The following is a 16617-nucleotide window of genomic DNA, read 5'->3' as shown; positions in this document are numbered from 1 at the left end:
TGGAATTCACTGAAGACTAGACTTGTGAGTTAATGTCTCTTGACAATAAGTAATTTATCTTGTATATGGTACCCAATAAAAAATAACTATGTGACTCTATTTGGGATAGTACTGACAGGGAACAAGAGGGAATTAAAAGTCTGGGTTATATAATTAATGTTTAGCTTCCATCACTTAGTGGATATACAGTCTGGCATTTATCAGTTAAGTCTGCAACCCTATTTCTTTATTTGCAAAAAGGAAAACTCAAGCATGTGACAAAGTGCTCCCTTTCCAAGCTGAGCTTCATTCACCACAAGTGACTGACAAAATGACAACATGATTAGAAAACATGCTCCAGTATGAAATATTAGCAATGAGACTTCAGAATATATATTGAATCTTATGGATACACCTTACTTTTTTTAAATCACAGGATCAACTTCCCTTTAAAAATAAATTTATAGCCATGCAGTGGTGGTACATGACTTTAATCCCAGCATTCAGGAGGCAGAGGCAGGTGGATCTGAGTTCCAATCCAGTCTGATCTACAGACTGAGTTCCAGGATAACTGAGTTACACAGAGACACATTTATATCCTAATTCTGTGATGATGAAATAATATATTAAGGAAGGGAAATTATATAATTATATCTCATATTATGAATGCCTCTGAAGTTTTGGTAAGGATCAACAATATAGTAAAGTATAGATTATGTAATACTAAAGTATGGTTATAGTATAGATTTCTTATGGAATTAAAGAGAACATAAACATCACACATTCAAAATTAAACTAAGAAAATTAACAACCTAGAATGATTTTTTTTAACTGCAGCAGTATTTTTTCTTTTTTTTTTTGTCTTTTAATATTTTTCCATTTTTTATTTTTTTATTTCATTTTACATTCCAACCAGAGTTATCCTTCCCATCCCCCTTACCTCCTCCACCCCCACCTCCCACCTAGCCCACCCCCAATCTACTCCTCCTCAGGCTCCCATGAGGAGCCAACATAGTCTGGCACAATAGGTTAGGGCAAGGCCAATGTACTCCATGCATTAAGACTGAGCATGGCATAGTGAATGGGCTCTAACAAGCTAGCTCATGTCCCAGGTTTGTATCATGGTCCTACTACCAGGGGCCTCTCTGATAGTCCAAGCTTCACAACTGTCTCCCACATATGGAGGGCCTAGTTTGGTCCACTGGCATCTCCACAGTTTTAGGTCTAGAGTTTATGAGTTTCCATGAGCTTGGTTCAGATGTAAATTTCTCCATTCTTGGTCATTTACCCAAAGGATGCTCAATGGTACCTTAAGGACATTTGCTCAACAATGTTCATAGCAGCATTATTTGTAATATCCAGAACCTGGAAACAACCTAGATGCCCCTCAACCGAAGAATGGATAAGGAAAATGTGGTACATTTACACAATGGAGCACTACTCAGCAATAAAAAATGATGACCTCATGAAATTTTCAGGCAAGTAGATGGAACTAAAAATAAACCTACTGAGTGAAGTAGCCCAGACTCAGAAAAACAAACACAGTATGTATTCATTCATAAGTTGGTATTAGAAATAAAGCAAAGGATAACTAGACTAAAGTTCACAGCTCCAGAGAAGCTAGAAACAAGGAGGACCCTGAGAGGGACACATGTAATGGTATTTAAATTCAGTGTTTTCCAGACACAATAGGCAGTTGCACATATAAAGTCACAGTAGTTGTGACAGAATATACAAGAACTGTTCAATGCTCAAGTCAACCAAAATGCCAGCTTGAAGAGGGAGAGGTGGCATCTGGTAATTGATAGCTGCTGAGAGAGACAAAGTTGATTTCATCAAGAGTATGGCTTGGTCATGGCTCATGGTAGATCCAGTAGTTGTCCACCCACCCAAGAGTATATAGGTAGCACTAACTGGATTCAGTTGCCTTTTTTAAAGTAAGAAACAAGTAAATAAAAATGAGGTCACAAAGTTGGATGGGTATGGAAAGGTAAATATGACCAAAATACCATGTATGACATTCTCAAAGAATCAACTGTGTGTGTGTGTGTGTGTGTGTGTGTGTGAATGTTAGCACAAGAGCTAGCAAAAACAATAATCTATAAGAAATTTTAAAGTGTGTGTATTTGTCGATGGGTTTATGAAAACGTGCTCAGCATGCTTCTTCAGGAATCAAGTAAAAAGAACTACCTACTAAGAAACTGTCTGGCAACATGACGAGGGCGAGGGTCGAGCATCAGATACTACTGGAAGGAAGAAAAATGGCACAGCCAATTTGCAGACCTGGAAGGCTCCACCAGGGCTGAATATGTGTTCACAGCTTAGGTTGGGATTCCACATGCACACAGCTCAACAGGCAAAACAAACGGAGGAAGCTCAGGCAAATGGGGCTACAGCCTAGCAGAGGCAAATTGTCAAGGCTGTGACAAGGATCACATCTCACATCGCCACCTCTGTGTGGAGCTGAATAGTTGAGTAGACAGGTTCTCCCTCCCTCCCTCCCTCCCTCCCTCCCTCCCTCCCTCCCTCCCTCTCTCTCTCTCTCTCCCCTGTGTGTGTGTACATACCCATACTGATATGAGTACAAGTGTGCCCTTGGAGGCCAGAGGTCACATGCATACAAGAAACACATATGCTTGTGATGAACTAGGGGTAGAGGTACATAGCTTTATTTCAGCATGCAGGATGCAGAAGCAGGTTGCTCTCTGTGACTCTGAAGCCAGCCTGTGAATTCTAACAGTGAATTCCTGTGCCAGCTGGGGATATGTAACAAGTCTTTGACCAGAAATAAGCTAATCAAGCCAGCACTTGGGCTCAAATCTACAAGTGCTTTTAAGTCTTTCAACTGGTGTAATAATCCCTTCCATTGCTGGCATTTTTTTTTTGAAAGGTGGTGATAAGCAGCCACTCACCAAGGAGTTCTGGGAAATGTCAGGTTCTCTCTCCAGGCATTGCATGAGTCACTGGGTTTGAAAGCCCAGGATAGAGAAGGACATCTTTGGAAATCTCTAAGTGCTGAGTGCTCTCACTGCAGAGCAGAGGCCAGGCTCTTGCAGATCCCCTCACCTCACCCCACCCTCTCTCTCTCTCTCTCTCTCTCTCTCTCTCTCTCTCTCTCTCTCTCTCTCTCTCTCTCTCATGTCAATACCAAAGTTCAGGTCCTGGAAACGCCAACAGCTAACAGCATCGAGTCCTCCTTTCTTGGGGTGGGGGTGGGAACTCCCAGCTTTATTTAGAACTAGCATTTTGTAGCTTCTGTGTAGAAAATGCTCACGGATATTCTCTCCTTGGTTGAAGGAGCCACTTTTCTCTTGGTGACATTCACAAGTCCGTTAAAACAGACATAGTGACGCCTGAGTTCTTGTCTCATTACTAGTGTTTTGGTTGGTCCCTGTTCAGTATCTGGCATCAGTCAAATTTAAGAGCTGTGGAGGCACCAACACAACTATTGAATGTATACCATACTCCAAAGGTTGGGAAGATCTCAAAAATAACACCCTGCTCTATAAAATTGTAATACATAGTCCCTCATTGTCTTAGCCTTAGATTAGGAAGAGAGGTAATAATGGAAGAAATCTGGGGGTTGTACCTGCCTCCCTTCCTACACTCCCTGTTGCCAAAACCAATTACCATATATTAAGAGTTCATAGGTACATGTCAGAGGGCAGGCACTGTATAACTTGTCTTGCCTTTGAATATGCCCATCTTCTGTTCCTGCAGCAAAAGACCTAAGGTTAGATACTTTTTTTTTTTTTTTTTTTTTTTTTTTTTGGAGACAGGGTTTCTCTGTATTGTTTTGGACAATGTCCTGCTGGGATTAAAGGTGTGAGCCACCAATGCCCACCTGGAAGGTTAGATACTTTTTAAGGAAGGGGATATATCTGGCTGTTTGAGGACTGAAAGGACAAGATCAAGTATACTTGTAGTCCGATCTCTAGAGAAGACCTTAAGGAAGGGAACTTCATATGCCCAAGATCACATGGGCATGGAGCCAGAGATTCAGAACAGCCTGCCCTCTTGGGAACTAACCTACTCCTCAAGGCCAGCCTTGGTGCCCGTCAACAGAAGAATGGACGCAGAGCATGTACAAAATGAAGTTTCATTCAGTCATAAAGAGGGAAGACCAGTACAATGGGGTGGCTCAGCAGGAAAGGCACTTGTCCTCAAACCTGATGGCCCGAGCTCAATCCACAGGACCGATGACTCCCCGAAGCTCTCCTCTGACTTCCACACACATGCCGTGGCATGTGTGGGCAACCCACACACAATGTGGAATAGTAATGAAAATTTTGTAAAGAATGGCACTGTGTCATTTGTAAGAAAATGGAGGGGGGTGGAGATCACCATACTGAGAGAAATGAAAACAGATCTAGACCTTTCTCTCAGACAGAGGACAGGATGTAGAGAGAGGGGAATATGGGCAAAGTAGAGACAGACTTGAGCAAATATGCCTTTATGAAACCCATCTCTTTGTACAATGAATATATATTCATAAAGGCTTTGAGAAAATTTACCAACAGTAGCTATCTTTTGAGGACTATGCCTTCAGGACTTGACCACCTCTTAAAAATCCCATCATTCCAGAGGCCTGAGAGATGACTCAGTTGATATAACTGCCAGGCAGTTTGGGGACTTGTGTTCAGAGGCCGGGTGCCCAGATGAAATGCCAGGCAGGTGGCATGCATTGAATTCCTAGTGCTGGCAAATCAGAGACCGGAGGAACCTTGGAGTTCACTAGTCAGCTAGTCTACAGTGAGCTCCAGACCAATGAGAGACTAATATTTAAAAATGAGGTGAATTGAATCTGAGAAACAACAGCTGAAATTAACTTCTAACCTACACACACAGGCATACACATGTACATATGCACCTACACACATATGTGCGCACACACAGCATATAAACAGCACACACACACACATACAATGCACAATGTACTTCCCCATCTCTCACAATGCCACACCTGAGACCAAGTTGCTGGCCCGGGAACTCTTGGAGGACACATTCAGACTGTATCCAAACCACAGCACCTGCATCATAAACGGAAACTTCTCACATCTCTGGATTAAAGTGTTTTGTTGCATGTTATTGGAAGAATGTGTACCTTCTCATTACAGACAATTTAATTTGTGATCAAGTCAAAGGCAAAGTCATCAGACACAAAGACCCCACCCTCCATCTCAGAAGTCATTTCCAGGGCCCCCACCAACCTCCACAGCCGAATCTATCCTCATCTGAGAGCTTCAGGCCCAGGGAGCTTCTCTCCAATGCTCAGATTAGAAATGTTCTGTCACAGCAAACTTTCTGGAGCTTGAACTCTGTCTGGTCCTCTTACTTGCTAGGCCAACATGTACTGATTGAACTGTCTCCCCAGCCCCTGGTTGATTGTTCATAAACTTTTATGGTTCGTAGTTATATAAACCATTCCTTTTGTGCTTAACAGACTACAGTTTCCTCTTCCCGGAGCAGAGTATTTGTTTTATCCACCTAGATGCAAATACAAGGTGTCGGTTGTCATCATCCATGCCTCTTATGGCTTTCTGATGCGCACTCCCTCCTGAGTTGGTATAGTAGCTGAATGTAAATCTTTTTCATTTGCAATTCTAATGGATAGCTTTGACAAGATGAATGACCTGAGTATAAGAAGAGAAATTCTTACCATATGTGTGTAAGAAATGTTTCCTGAACGCACTGAGACGGATACTATAAAGAGTTATAGTGCCATTCTCAATCGATGATAACACTCTGAAAGTGAGTTTGTAACATGATGTTTTGATTACTAGTTTATGTAATGCTTTATTGAGCTGATGCCAAAGCAATACGTTCCCAAGTGGTTTAGACTGAGAAAATACACCGACCACCATCCTGGCTGTCATCTGGAAGGCTTTCCAAATGCTGAAGTCCAAGAGTTGAAAATTCGCAAGTCAAGCCACAGGCAAAGTCCTCAGACACAAAGACCCCACCCTCCGCCTCAGAAGTCTTTTCCAGGGCCCCCACCAACCTTCCCTTGGTAGTCACAGCAACGGGCAGTTGACAAAGACATCGGGTGTCACCCCTCCACCGCCTGCAAGCATCTGACAAGCTTCATTTCTTTAGAGAGTCAGAACTTTGGGACACTCCTTTAATTGCTCTTTTTTCTTGTTGCTGGGGTGAAATCCCTGCAAGAGCGTCATGTGGGAAGAGGGGTTTGTCTGGGCATACGGTTTAGGAGACATAGTCCATCGGGGCGGGGCGGGCATGGTGGCGGGGGTGAGATGCATCTGGTCAGTCTGCATCTGCTGCCCGGAAGTAGGGCAGGTGGATGCTGGTGCTCAGCTCACTTGCTCCTTTCTCCTTTCTTTGCTCAGCGTAGAACCCCGACTGGTGGGATGGTGTCCATGCTTCCTTCCTCTGCTAATTCTCTTTGGAAATTCTCTCTCTGCTTCCTGGCTGCTGGCTAGATTAATTTCCTCCGCTATGCAAAGGCTCTTGCCCACGTTTCATGGTGGTCTGCGTGCCTGTGGAATGTCTTTTTTCCGCTTTTCAATATACTCCAAACAGATCTAGTTTTTTCAAAGACTGGCCTGGATACCAAACAATCCAAGAATGCTCCCCTGGTATTCTAGCCTTCACTGCTTTGTACAGAATTCATATGGCACCTTTTGATATTTCCCTTTATTTAACATTTTAAGTGTGTGTGTGTGTGTGTGTGTGTGTGTGTGTGTGTGTGTGTGTTTGTCTGCATGCATGTCTAGGTACTACTTGTACAGTTGTGAAGTAGATATTGAATCTCCTGGAGCTGAAGTTACAGTTAGTTGTGAGCTACCATGTGCTGGGTGCTGGGAACTGAACCCAAGTCCTCCGGAAGAGCAGCCAGTGCTCTTACCCTCCTTTTCTATTTAATCACATCCTCGATTGGGTCAACTCTTATCAGTTTCACAACTCCTCTGCTCCCGCTGTGTGTCTCTTAAGAACAGCATATATTTATATATTCCTAGCTATATAAACACATATTAGATGTTTAGGAACCAAGCATGGCACATTGATTCTTTAATCTTAGCGCTCAGTTGTGTAATTCACCTTCACACTGTGTGAGTTTGTGTCGCTGTGATTAATAAAGAAGCTGACTGGCCAATATGGTTAGGTGGGGAAACCAGACTATGGCCACTGGGAAGAAGAAGGGCAGAGTCAGAAGAGGCAAGACACAGAGAGGAAACAGGAGGCACAAGACAGAAGAAGTAACACCTGTGGCAGAGTATAGACGATTGTAAATGGGTTAGTTTAAGTTCTACAAGTTAGCTCGTAACAAGCCTGAGCTACTTATTGGCCAAGCATTTATAATTAACATTAAGCCCCTTTGAGGTTATTTGGGGGCAGCTGCCAAGACACAAAGAAACTTCACCTACGCTCAAGAGGTCGACTCAGGAGTATTGCCTTGAGTTTCAGGCCTGTCCAGGCTATGCAGTGAACTACAAGCTAGCCTGGGTTACACAGTGAAATCCTGTCTCAAAGGTCAATGAAATCACTAAAGGAAAGAAGGTACTTCTTTGTACCTCGTTTGGTACAGTGCTTGCGTAGCATGCACAAGCTCTGAAAAGCAAAACAGAACAAAAACGGGCATGATGGTGTGCACCTGTGACCTCAGCACTCGGACAAAAATACAGGCAGCAGGATCTGAGAGTCAAAGTCATTGTAGGCTATACAGCAAGTCCGAGGCCAGCTTGGACACACGATACCCTGTCTTCTGGGGGAAAAGACTGCCCAGTGTTTTTGATGTTAATATCTACATGGCTGCTATCAGGCCACCACAGCAAAAACCGAAGGGAGCAGAAGGAATTGCCACTGATGGGACAGGCCCTCCAGCCTTTCAAGGGGTTAAGCAGGTCTACCCACAATGGAAAACAGGAGATGGGGGAAGTCATAAGTTTCCTTCATTAAGGACTAATTTTAGGATTTTCTAGTAAATGAGCAAGTTGTTTATACTTCATATACTCTCGACCCGCAAGTCTGGGAAAACACATTAAATTTCCAAGAATTAAAGTTTCCATTAACACAAACGCCAAAAACCAGAGGCTTGGCCTGCGGGAGAGAGCAAATGTGTCCCTCCTGGCTCCTTCTCAAAGCTATAGGAGGATAACTACTGTATAATCAGTCCTTCAGACAATCTACACAGGCGAGGGAGGTGTCACAAGTCAGAAACACAAGCACTGGCTGTACCTTGCTGGCAGCTGCGACACTAGACTGTAAACTGATTGGAAGAGATCGCTGATGGGGTTTTTAGCCTCTCCTTCCTTCCTTCCTTCCTTCCTTCCTTCCTTCCTTCCTTCCTTCCTTCCTTTCCTCCTTCCTTCCTTCTTTCCTTCCGCGCGCGCGTGAAGTTTATTAGACAGGATTTGAGCAGCTCTCCCACCCCCTCCCTTCTAATGTGAGAGATCTGTGCCCTCGGGGCAGGGACCCCACCCCACCCCACTCTACCTCACCCCACCCAGAACACCTAAACACTCTCCATCTGTTTTTATTCGAGCTGAAGCAACCCAGTGATGTCCCAAAGTTGCAATTAAAAAATAATAAATTAAAATCTCTTTGCGTCAGTGAACTTGGACTCGGAAAGTTCTCTGAGCAGCTAGCCTTTTAAAGATGTGTGTGTCAGACCGACAGCAGAGTCGCAGCTACTGGGAACCGATCTGGCTTAGCGGGTGCCTCCTCCCCCGGTGGTCCCTCCCTCCTGGCCGGCTCCCTGCCTCCCCCAGACTGGCCTCCTCCTCCACCTTCCCTGGCCCGCTTCGCTCGGAGGTCTGGCCCCAACTAGGCGACTCCGGAGCTAGCAGAACACAACCCCGGCATCTCTGCCCCCAACTCCTCCCCTGCCCTCCAGGAGCCCGGCAGCAGTTGGAGGGAGGGGGGAGACCCACCCCTCGTCCCCCCCAGCCCTCCTCCCCGCGTGCACAGTGGACAGCACCTTCTAGAGTCTTAACTCAGTTCTGGAGGACCGGCATCCCCCGGATTTGTCCCTGGCGCTGTGGCGGCCCTGCTCCTGGGATGTGAGAGCCAGGGACCCTCCCGCCTTGCGCCCTGGGGTGCGCGGAGCTCTCGCCGCCGCGCGCGCTGCCCTGAGTCTGTAAGTTGCGTCGCTCCTCCCGGGAAGACTAGGGGAAGCCGGTCGCAGGCCAGCCCTTGACTTCCAAAGCCACAGCCCAAATGCAGCCAGCCAGGCTCACGCCCTGGAACTCCATCGCAGCCCTCTGCTGTGTGTCTGATCCCTGTGTCGCAAATAGTTATCAGTATGTGGTGTGATAGGTACATAGAGAGGGGAGGGGAGAGGAGGCTAGATTGCTTTTTAAAATTCATCTCGTAAATCCTTCAAACTAAATCTTCAAGTACGAGAAAGAGCATCGCTCGGGTACCCTATCAATTACGGTTAACATTTTCTTAATGAGCAGGAAACAATTTTTTCGCTGCTACTAAAAATAAGAATTCCACCTTTCTTTACATTTAACCTCGCTACTTTACTTAAAAAACAAGTGGATGGTAATCCCAGCTGGCTTTAATTCTCTTCTTTGATGGCGGCGTGTGCACATATCCTTGCCCTAATCCCTAGGTGCGGTGAATGACAGAATTTTTTTCAAGACTGTATTTGCAAAGAATGCTCTAAGATTTTCATATGTGAAGCCACAGTGCTCGGGGAGATGGGGAAGGGAATAATTCCTCTGGTTCCGATCAAAAGTTTTCTCTGAGTTTGCAGACCGGAGGCTAGCTAGGTTTGTATTTTTTGCATGCCACTCCGTGTGTGTGAAATAGCATCCCTATGAACAAGGACCCGAGGCGAGGAAATGAAGTCGACAGTTTTTAATAAGTGTTTCTCTGGTATAGGAGGACGCGTGTGGAGAAAAGGATCGTCAGGTTCGGGCAGGTGTATAGACAGGCTATGGTGATAGGAAGATGTTGGCCAGGAAGAGCATCATCCCGGAGGAGTATGTACTGGCACGCATCGCCGCGGAGAACCTGCGCAAGCCGCGCATCCGCGACCGCCTGCCCAAAGCCCGCTTCATTGCTAAGAGCGGAGCCTGCAACCTGGCGCACAAGAACATCCGTGAACAGGGTCGCTTCCTGCAGGACATCTTCACCACCTTGGTAGACCTGAAGTGGCGTCACACGCTGGTCATCTTCACCATGTCCTTCCTCTGCAGCTGGCTGCTCTTCGCTATCATGTGGTGGCTGGTGGCCTTCGCCCACGGGGACATCTATGCTTACATGGAGAAAAGCGGCATGGAGAAGAGCGGCCTGGAGTCCACTGTCTGTGTGACCAATGTCAGGTAAGAACGAAATGCAATGCAAATGTGGGGAGGCAGGGGTTGCCAGCAGTGTAGAAACAAAAAAGCCCTTTCATGTAGCTGATTGTGAAACAACAGGGTTTTCATTGGACAGTTCAGAAACAAAAACAAAAGCAAATTTGGGGTGCAGGGTGGAGGCTAGCACATCAACATTCTTTATAAATGTAGTTTCACAGCTAAGTCTCCGAGAATGTGGGACTGCTTCTTGGTGCTAACCTTGAATGGATCCAAAGGATTCCTGACTCTCCAAACCACAGCTCATTTTCAGCATGAAGCTGATGTCCAGTGTGCACCAGTAAACATCTCCAGTCAACCAAAAGTATTGTGCAAACAGGAGAGGTATTTTTACATGAAGTGTCCTTGATTTTAAAATACACCAAAAAATAAAATAATTCAAATAGATGTAAGCCCTTCTTTTTCAAGATATTTTTTTAGCAAATTTGATATTGATTTAGATTCGAAAATGAAAGCTTAAATTCAGAAGAGAAGTTTTTAGTGAAATTTGGTCCAAGTTTTCACTGAAGGGGTTGAGTAGCAACAAGCGCATATTGAAGTCTCCCCTTCCAAAACTCCCACAGGACAGGAACAAGCCAGCTTTTGGGTTACATAAATTTGACTTCAACATTTAGGGTCGCTTCAAAGACAGCTAAAGTGCATTTGATTTTCTGTCCTTTGGTATTTCCATGAGATCCAAGAACATTGCAATGGAGCAAATTTTTTCTTAATCTGTTTTGTTAGACAAAGATATGATTTATATCAGTCACACAAAAAAAAATGTTCACTAGATAAAAAACAGTGGTAATATTGGAAAAATTTCCAGGGTATTTTCTGAATCATGTTCCAGATTCGCATAATTCATCAGGCAGAGAAACTAAAGAAGCATTGTCCAGGCAGGAAATGGTTAACAAGGAGACCTTTAGTGGCCCTGGGATCCTGTAAATGCATGTGATGTGGCTGGAAGCAGAATCTCTCATGACCTTACCCACTTTTCCCTATGACCAAGCCTGCAGTCAACAGGAGGTCACCTTAGACCACACAGAGATCCCACCTCAGATTTGGGGAGAGGGCGATGCACCAATAGACTGGTCCACAGCTCTAACGCTGGGCAGGGAGAATTTTCTTTTCTCAAGCTTGCCTCTGTGGCAATGTGGGTAAGAAGCCCCTGTGAACAGAGCACTGGAGATTCAGAGAACAGAGTCCTGTGTGTAGAGCCTTTGAAGTTAATACGTGACTGTAATGCACTGTCTCCGGGTGACTTACTGGCATCCATGTGGCTGCTGAGGGTGTGACAGTCAAACAAGTTTCCAGTAAACAGGCAAGAGATACTGACAAGGGGGACTGGAAGAAAAGAATCATAGCGACATGGAAAAATACACTAATTTTACTCAAGACAATTTATAGTCACTATCTATGAAAAAGAAATCATTTAGCAGGTGGGGCAGACATCAGTTCTTGGAGTTTTGCACAAACCCTTTCTCCCCTTCCAATCCCCCTGAACAGCTGATGGGTGAGTGTGGACTCACGCTCTCCTGGCCTCCTGCCAAAGTGCAGAACATGCAGAGTGCTCAAACTGCAAATGTTCTGTGTACACCTTGTGCCTGGCATTCCCAGGTAATATTTGGACAGCCTGCTTATGTATGGCTTCTCTTCTATGAAATTGGAGAACTCTGGAATCGGGGTGAGTGGCAGGGATAGGAGCTGTGAAGAAGCCAAGGCGATACTGGGTATGCAGCCAAGTGAATAATTTGCTAATAACCAAGTGTGATGCTTCTCAGCCAGAGGTTAAGCAGAGTTACTCAGGAGTCTCCCTGAGAGACTCGGGTCCCTGAGGAACCACGAACCCTTGTCCTTTCACTAAGATGGGGAGGAGATGTAAAGCCACACAAACAAAAACAAACAAAAAAAATGCCCCCAAAAATCCTGACACCTGTTGGCACCTTCCCCTTGCCTCTTTGAGGATGCCAGGCCAGAACTGACAGGACTCAGGGAGGTCATCATTACACAGACATAGTCATTTACAAACTGACACTTGCAACTCTTTTAGAACATTCTCTGGATCACTTAGAAAACAAAAGGAGCTAATCAGTGAGAAACTGCTCTTCCTCTCAATGGAGAAATCATTCTCCTTATTAAAATATTAATGTTCGGGGATAGTATATGTTATACTATACCTTAGCACTGTCCTAAGTTATGTAAACAGAACAATTAATCACAGGATGATGATTATCATTTTATAAGTTATAAATAATGAAAACTTCACTAATTACTCAGAACCTTCCATATGACTCAAATGTCTTAAATATCAATAGGTGATTAATAAGAAACACCTACCTGTAAGGAGTCAAGCATTGCGCTGGCCTGCCCCTGTCACCTGGCAGAATGCACTCAGGCAGTACCCTGGTCAGCCCAGGGTTCCATGACTACTAGTCTGCAGACAGGTGCAAAGGACCCTTTAAAAGTCAGACCCCTGTCCATTTCTCTTTTAAGCTCTTTTGCCTTCCAGATCTTCTCTCTCTCTCTCTCTCTCTCTCTCTCTCTCTCTCTCTCTCTCTCTCTCTCTCTCTCTCTCTCCTCTTCTGTTCCCGGTGTCTCTGTGTCTCTTCCCTTCCCCCTCACTCCCCTTTCTAAATAAACTCCTCACTCAAGCTCTGTCTGCCTGGCGTGTTATTCCCTCCTTCTCGGTCACCCTCACCTGCTAAGCTCTCCCATGTGGCCCCTTACCTTTGGACCCCACTCACTTGGGACCCCCACACGGGACCACCTCCCCCCTTCTCCAGCTTTATTCCTATAACTGTAACAAAAGAACAACACTACCTGACACAAAATTTTACATTGTAAGTTGGGTTATGGTGAAAATGGAATAATCTACACTATTTATTTGTTTTTTAATGAATGACTCTTCATGGGGCATGACCTATGAAATGTTAGTGAAATTGTATCCCCAAATCTGGAGCTACATACGTTGGTGTAAAGTAGTAGGGGAGGAGAAAGGATGCTGGGAGGGGGTGGGTAGGGGGAATGGAAAGGGAGGGTGCGGAGGGGTGTGGGGGGGCAGAGGAAGCTTGCATTTAGAATTAGTCTTTCCAGAGTGACTTACCTGGCTAGCGGAGAGCAAAGCTCCCCCCTGGGCTGTTTCCACCATGCGCAGCACCCTGACCTGGCACTGTTTCTGCCGTCATTACCTGCAGATCATTCACGTCTGCGTTCCTGTTCTCCATCGAAGTTCAAGTGACCATTGGATTTGGGGGGAGGATGATGACGGAGGAGTGCCCTCTGGCCATCACCGTTTTGATTCTGCAGAACATCGTGGGCCTGATCATCAACGCGGTCATGTTGGGCTGCATCTTCATGAAAACGGCTCAAGCCCACAGAAGGGCGGAGACTCTGATTTTCAGCCGCCACGCTGTGATCGCAGTCCGCAACGGCAAGCTGTGCTTCATGTTTCGGGTGGGTGACCTGAGGAAGAGCATGATCATTAGTGCCTCGGTGCGCATCCAGGTAGTCAAGAAAACGACGACGCCAGAAGGGGAGGTGGTCCCGATTCACCAGCTAGACATTCCGGTGGACAATCCCATTGAGAGCAACAACATCTTCCTGGTAGCCCCTTTGATCATCTGCCACGTGATTGATAAGCGCAGCCCCCTGTACGATATCTCAGCAACTGACCTTGTTAATCAGGACCTGGAGGTCATAGTGATTCTTGAGGGTGTGGTGGAAACCACCGGCATCACCACACAAGCAAGGACCTCCTACATTGCCGAGGAGATCCAGTGGGGGCACCGCTTCGTGTCCATTGTGACCGAGGAGGAGGGAGTATACTCTGTGGACTATTCTAAATTTGGAAATACTGTGAAGGTGGCTGCCCCCAGATGCAGTGCCCGGGAGCTGGATGAGAAGCCTTCCATCCTGATTCAGACCCTCCAAAAGAGTGAACTATCACACCAGAATTCTCTGAGGAAGCGCAACTCCATGAGGAGAAACAACTCCATGAGGAGAAGCAACTCCATCCGAAGGAATAACTCTTCCCTCATGGTGCCTAAGGTGCAGTTCATGACTCCAGAAGGAAACCAGTGCCCATCGGAATCATGACTGCAGGATGACCCGACACTGTCACCCTGAGTTCTGATGACTGAATGTTGGACTGGCCACCAAGACAAGGTTGGAACACAGTATTCATATTTTGATGCACCGAAAAATGTTCATATTCAAGAAATAAAGCTTCCTTTATTAATAAATAATAGCACACAAAGCAGAAGACTCGAGGCTCACATTTGTTTCGCACACAGAACGGTCACTGTTACATGCTAAAGTACAGGAATTGGGAGATACTCGTCTCTCATTTTTAAACACAGTTTAGGGTTGGTCTGTCTGAAACGTGTAATAGGTGAGATCACTGGCTATTCTGTTTGGTTGCTCACTCTACTACTGCAGATAGAATAGGAAGGGGCATCTCCAATCGCATTAAGCACCTTTTATACCCCGACCGTGTTCCTCCCCGTGATGCCCCGTGTGATAGGAGGCACAAAGCAAACCTTTCAGATCCCTCTCTCTAAGCAGTGTTTGGTCACTCACTAATGCTGTATTTTGGCTTCTCTTGACTGTCTGTTGGGTGGAACTGGACAAGGGTACACAGAAAAACTGGGTCCTAGCTCTTGTACAAATCATTGCTCAGTTTTCTACTTCTAAGAGCTCTTTCACCAAGAAAAGCTGTATTGAATGCTCTATTAAAACATTTCCTTTATTCTCGCCGTGTGGTTTTGTGAGTCCTCTTACACAAAATCATCTCAAAATACCCCCCCAGAGACATTTTTAGAGGGGTGTGGCCACATAGTGGCAACAGTGTCTTCTAAGAATCCATTCTCAGACCTGTGGCCAAAGAGAATTACAGGGTTCTTTTGGGTTTTGTTTTTTGGGGTTTGTTTGACTTTTGTTTTGACAATGCTCTTTTGATATTTCTTTCTGAGTGTGAGATGTCATGGAAACCTGAGCTTTTTATCTCTGAATCTCCTCCCTCTTGTCTGTGCTTTCTTCCTAGCAGTCTCTGAAGTCAGGCAGATGGCCTGCCTGGCTGAGCATTGTGTCACTTGGCTAAAATGAGATCTTCCACCCAAGCACGATGAAACCACACGGGTCATCGTGAATATGTTAGAAGAAGACTCTGATCTTAAAAGACTCACAGCTCTGGCTGGGTGAACAGCAACTGTCGGGTTAAGTAAATTATTCGTAAAAATTTTCAGACTCAGAACTCCAGTCTCACAGATCAAACAGGTACTTGAAGCTCTGCTTGCCCATTTAATAAAACACTCAAACACTCTTGTGTCTTTAGAAAACAATGCTTCCTTCAGGTGTGGGGATATGCCTCGGGTGGTGAGTGCTCACCCAGCATGGGCAACACTCCGGGTTTAGTTCCCAGTACCTCACAGCATAAACCAAGTATGGTGGGGCAGGAGAATCATAAGTTCAAGTCATCCTCAGCTACAGATCAAGTCTGAGGCCATCCTGGACAACACACCCCCCAAAAAAGGAAAGGAAATTAACAACAACCCCCCGCCACACACACACACACACACACACACACACACACACACAAACACAATGCTTTATTCCCAGTCCAAAAAACAAACAACAAACAAAAACCCCATTTTCCTCTTCCCTGTCTTCTAATCATTTAGACCAACACCTGGGGATCATACTCAGTAGCTTTACCCATGCCATTCTCTAGCAAATATGCACATTCATTATATAGTCAGAGTACAACTGTCTCTTTCCACACCTGTCTCCTGCTCCACTGAGAGCTGCTTCCCACAGGGTGTACCCATATAGGTCTGTCAATTTTTGAAACATTGAGGCATTCCCTTATAAATCACTGAAGAAAAAACTGTCTTCAAGAAACAGCAATTGCTACTCTGTAGCTGTTCTTAGAAAGTTCCAGCATCCTGATATCCCAAGGCAGCTAAGCAAACCCAGCAGGCAGCTGCCACATTGGCCACAGGATCAGGTACAGTGTTGCCTCCTCTTCAGGAAAACTGCAATGTTCCCGCTGTAGGAAGTGTTAGACACAGTCAGTGAGGGAGTGGTGTAAGATTTCTGAGTCCACGTGATGCAGAATGACCTAGAACCAGAACATGGGCAGTTCTGGTTGCTGGATACCAAGGACCTAATGAACACCACGGTGATGGGTAGTCAACGGAAGGTCATGACTTAGAATGTTATTGTATTTAGCTAATGACAACCACAAGTGGTATCAAAACAACCTGTAAAATTCTGAAAACCTTTTAGAATTGACAAGACCCTATGACCTATTTTTGCTAATTAAAAAAAAAATTAC

At 45.3% G+C, this 16617-nt stretch overlaps 1 protein-coding gene across 1 annotated transcript; it reads left to right on the top strand.

Moving 5' to 3' along the window:
- The first annotated feature begins 8894 nt into the window (after positions 1-8894).
- On the top strand, positions 8895-14538 carry Kcnj8 (potassium inwardly rectifying channel subfamily J member 8). The gene is made up of 3 exons (XM_051173372.1): positions 8895-9076; positions 9829-10271; positions 13478-14538. Exons 2-3 carry the CDS (start codon positions 9898-9900, stop codon positions 14376-14378), a joined length of 1275 nt encoding a protein of 424 aa, XP_051029329.1. The 5' UTR covers positions 8895-9076; positions 9829-9897; the 3' UTR covers positions 14379-14538.
- The last annotated feature ends 2079 nt before the right edge of the window (positions 14539-16617 follow it).

Source organism: Phodopus roborovskii, unplaced genomic scaffold (genome assembly GCF_943737965.1).
Source record: "Phodopus roborovskii unplaced genomic scaffold, PHOROB, whole genome shotgun sequence".
Classification (NCBI taxonomy): Eukaryota; Metazoa; Chordata; class Mammalia; order Rodentia; family Cricetidae; genus Phodopus; species Phodopus roborovskii.
This window is presented reverse-complemented; position numbering and strand designations above follow the sequence as displayed.

Bases quoted from the DNA above. Each gene is read 5' to 3' on its own strand.
- Kcnj8 (XM_051173372.1), top strand. From the start codon at position 9,898: ATGTTGGCCAGGAAGAGCATCATCCCGGAGGAGTATGTACTGGCACGC. The intron at 10,272-13,477 runs GTAAGAACGAAA...CATTACCTGCAG, and splicing joins GTCTGTGTGACCAATGTCAG to ATCATTCACGTCTGCGTTCC.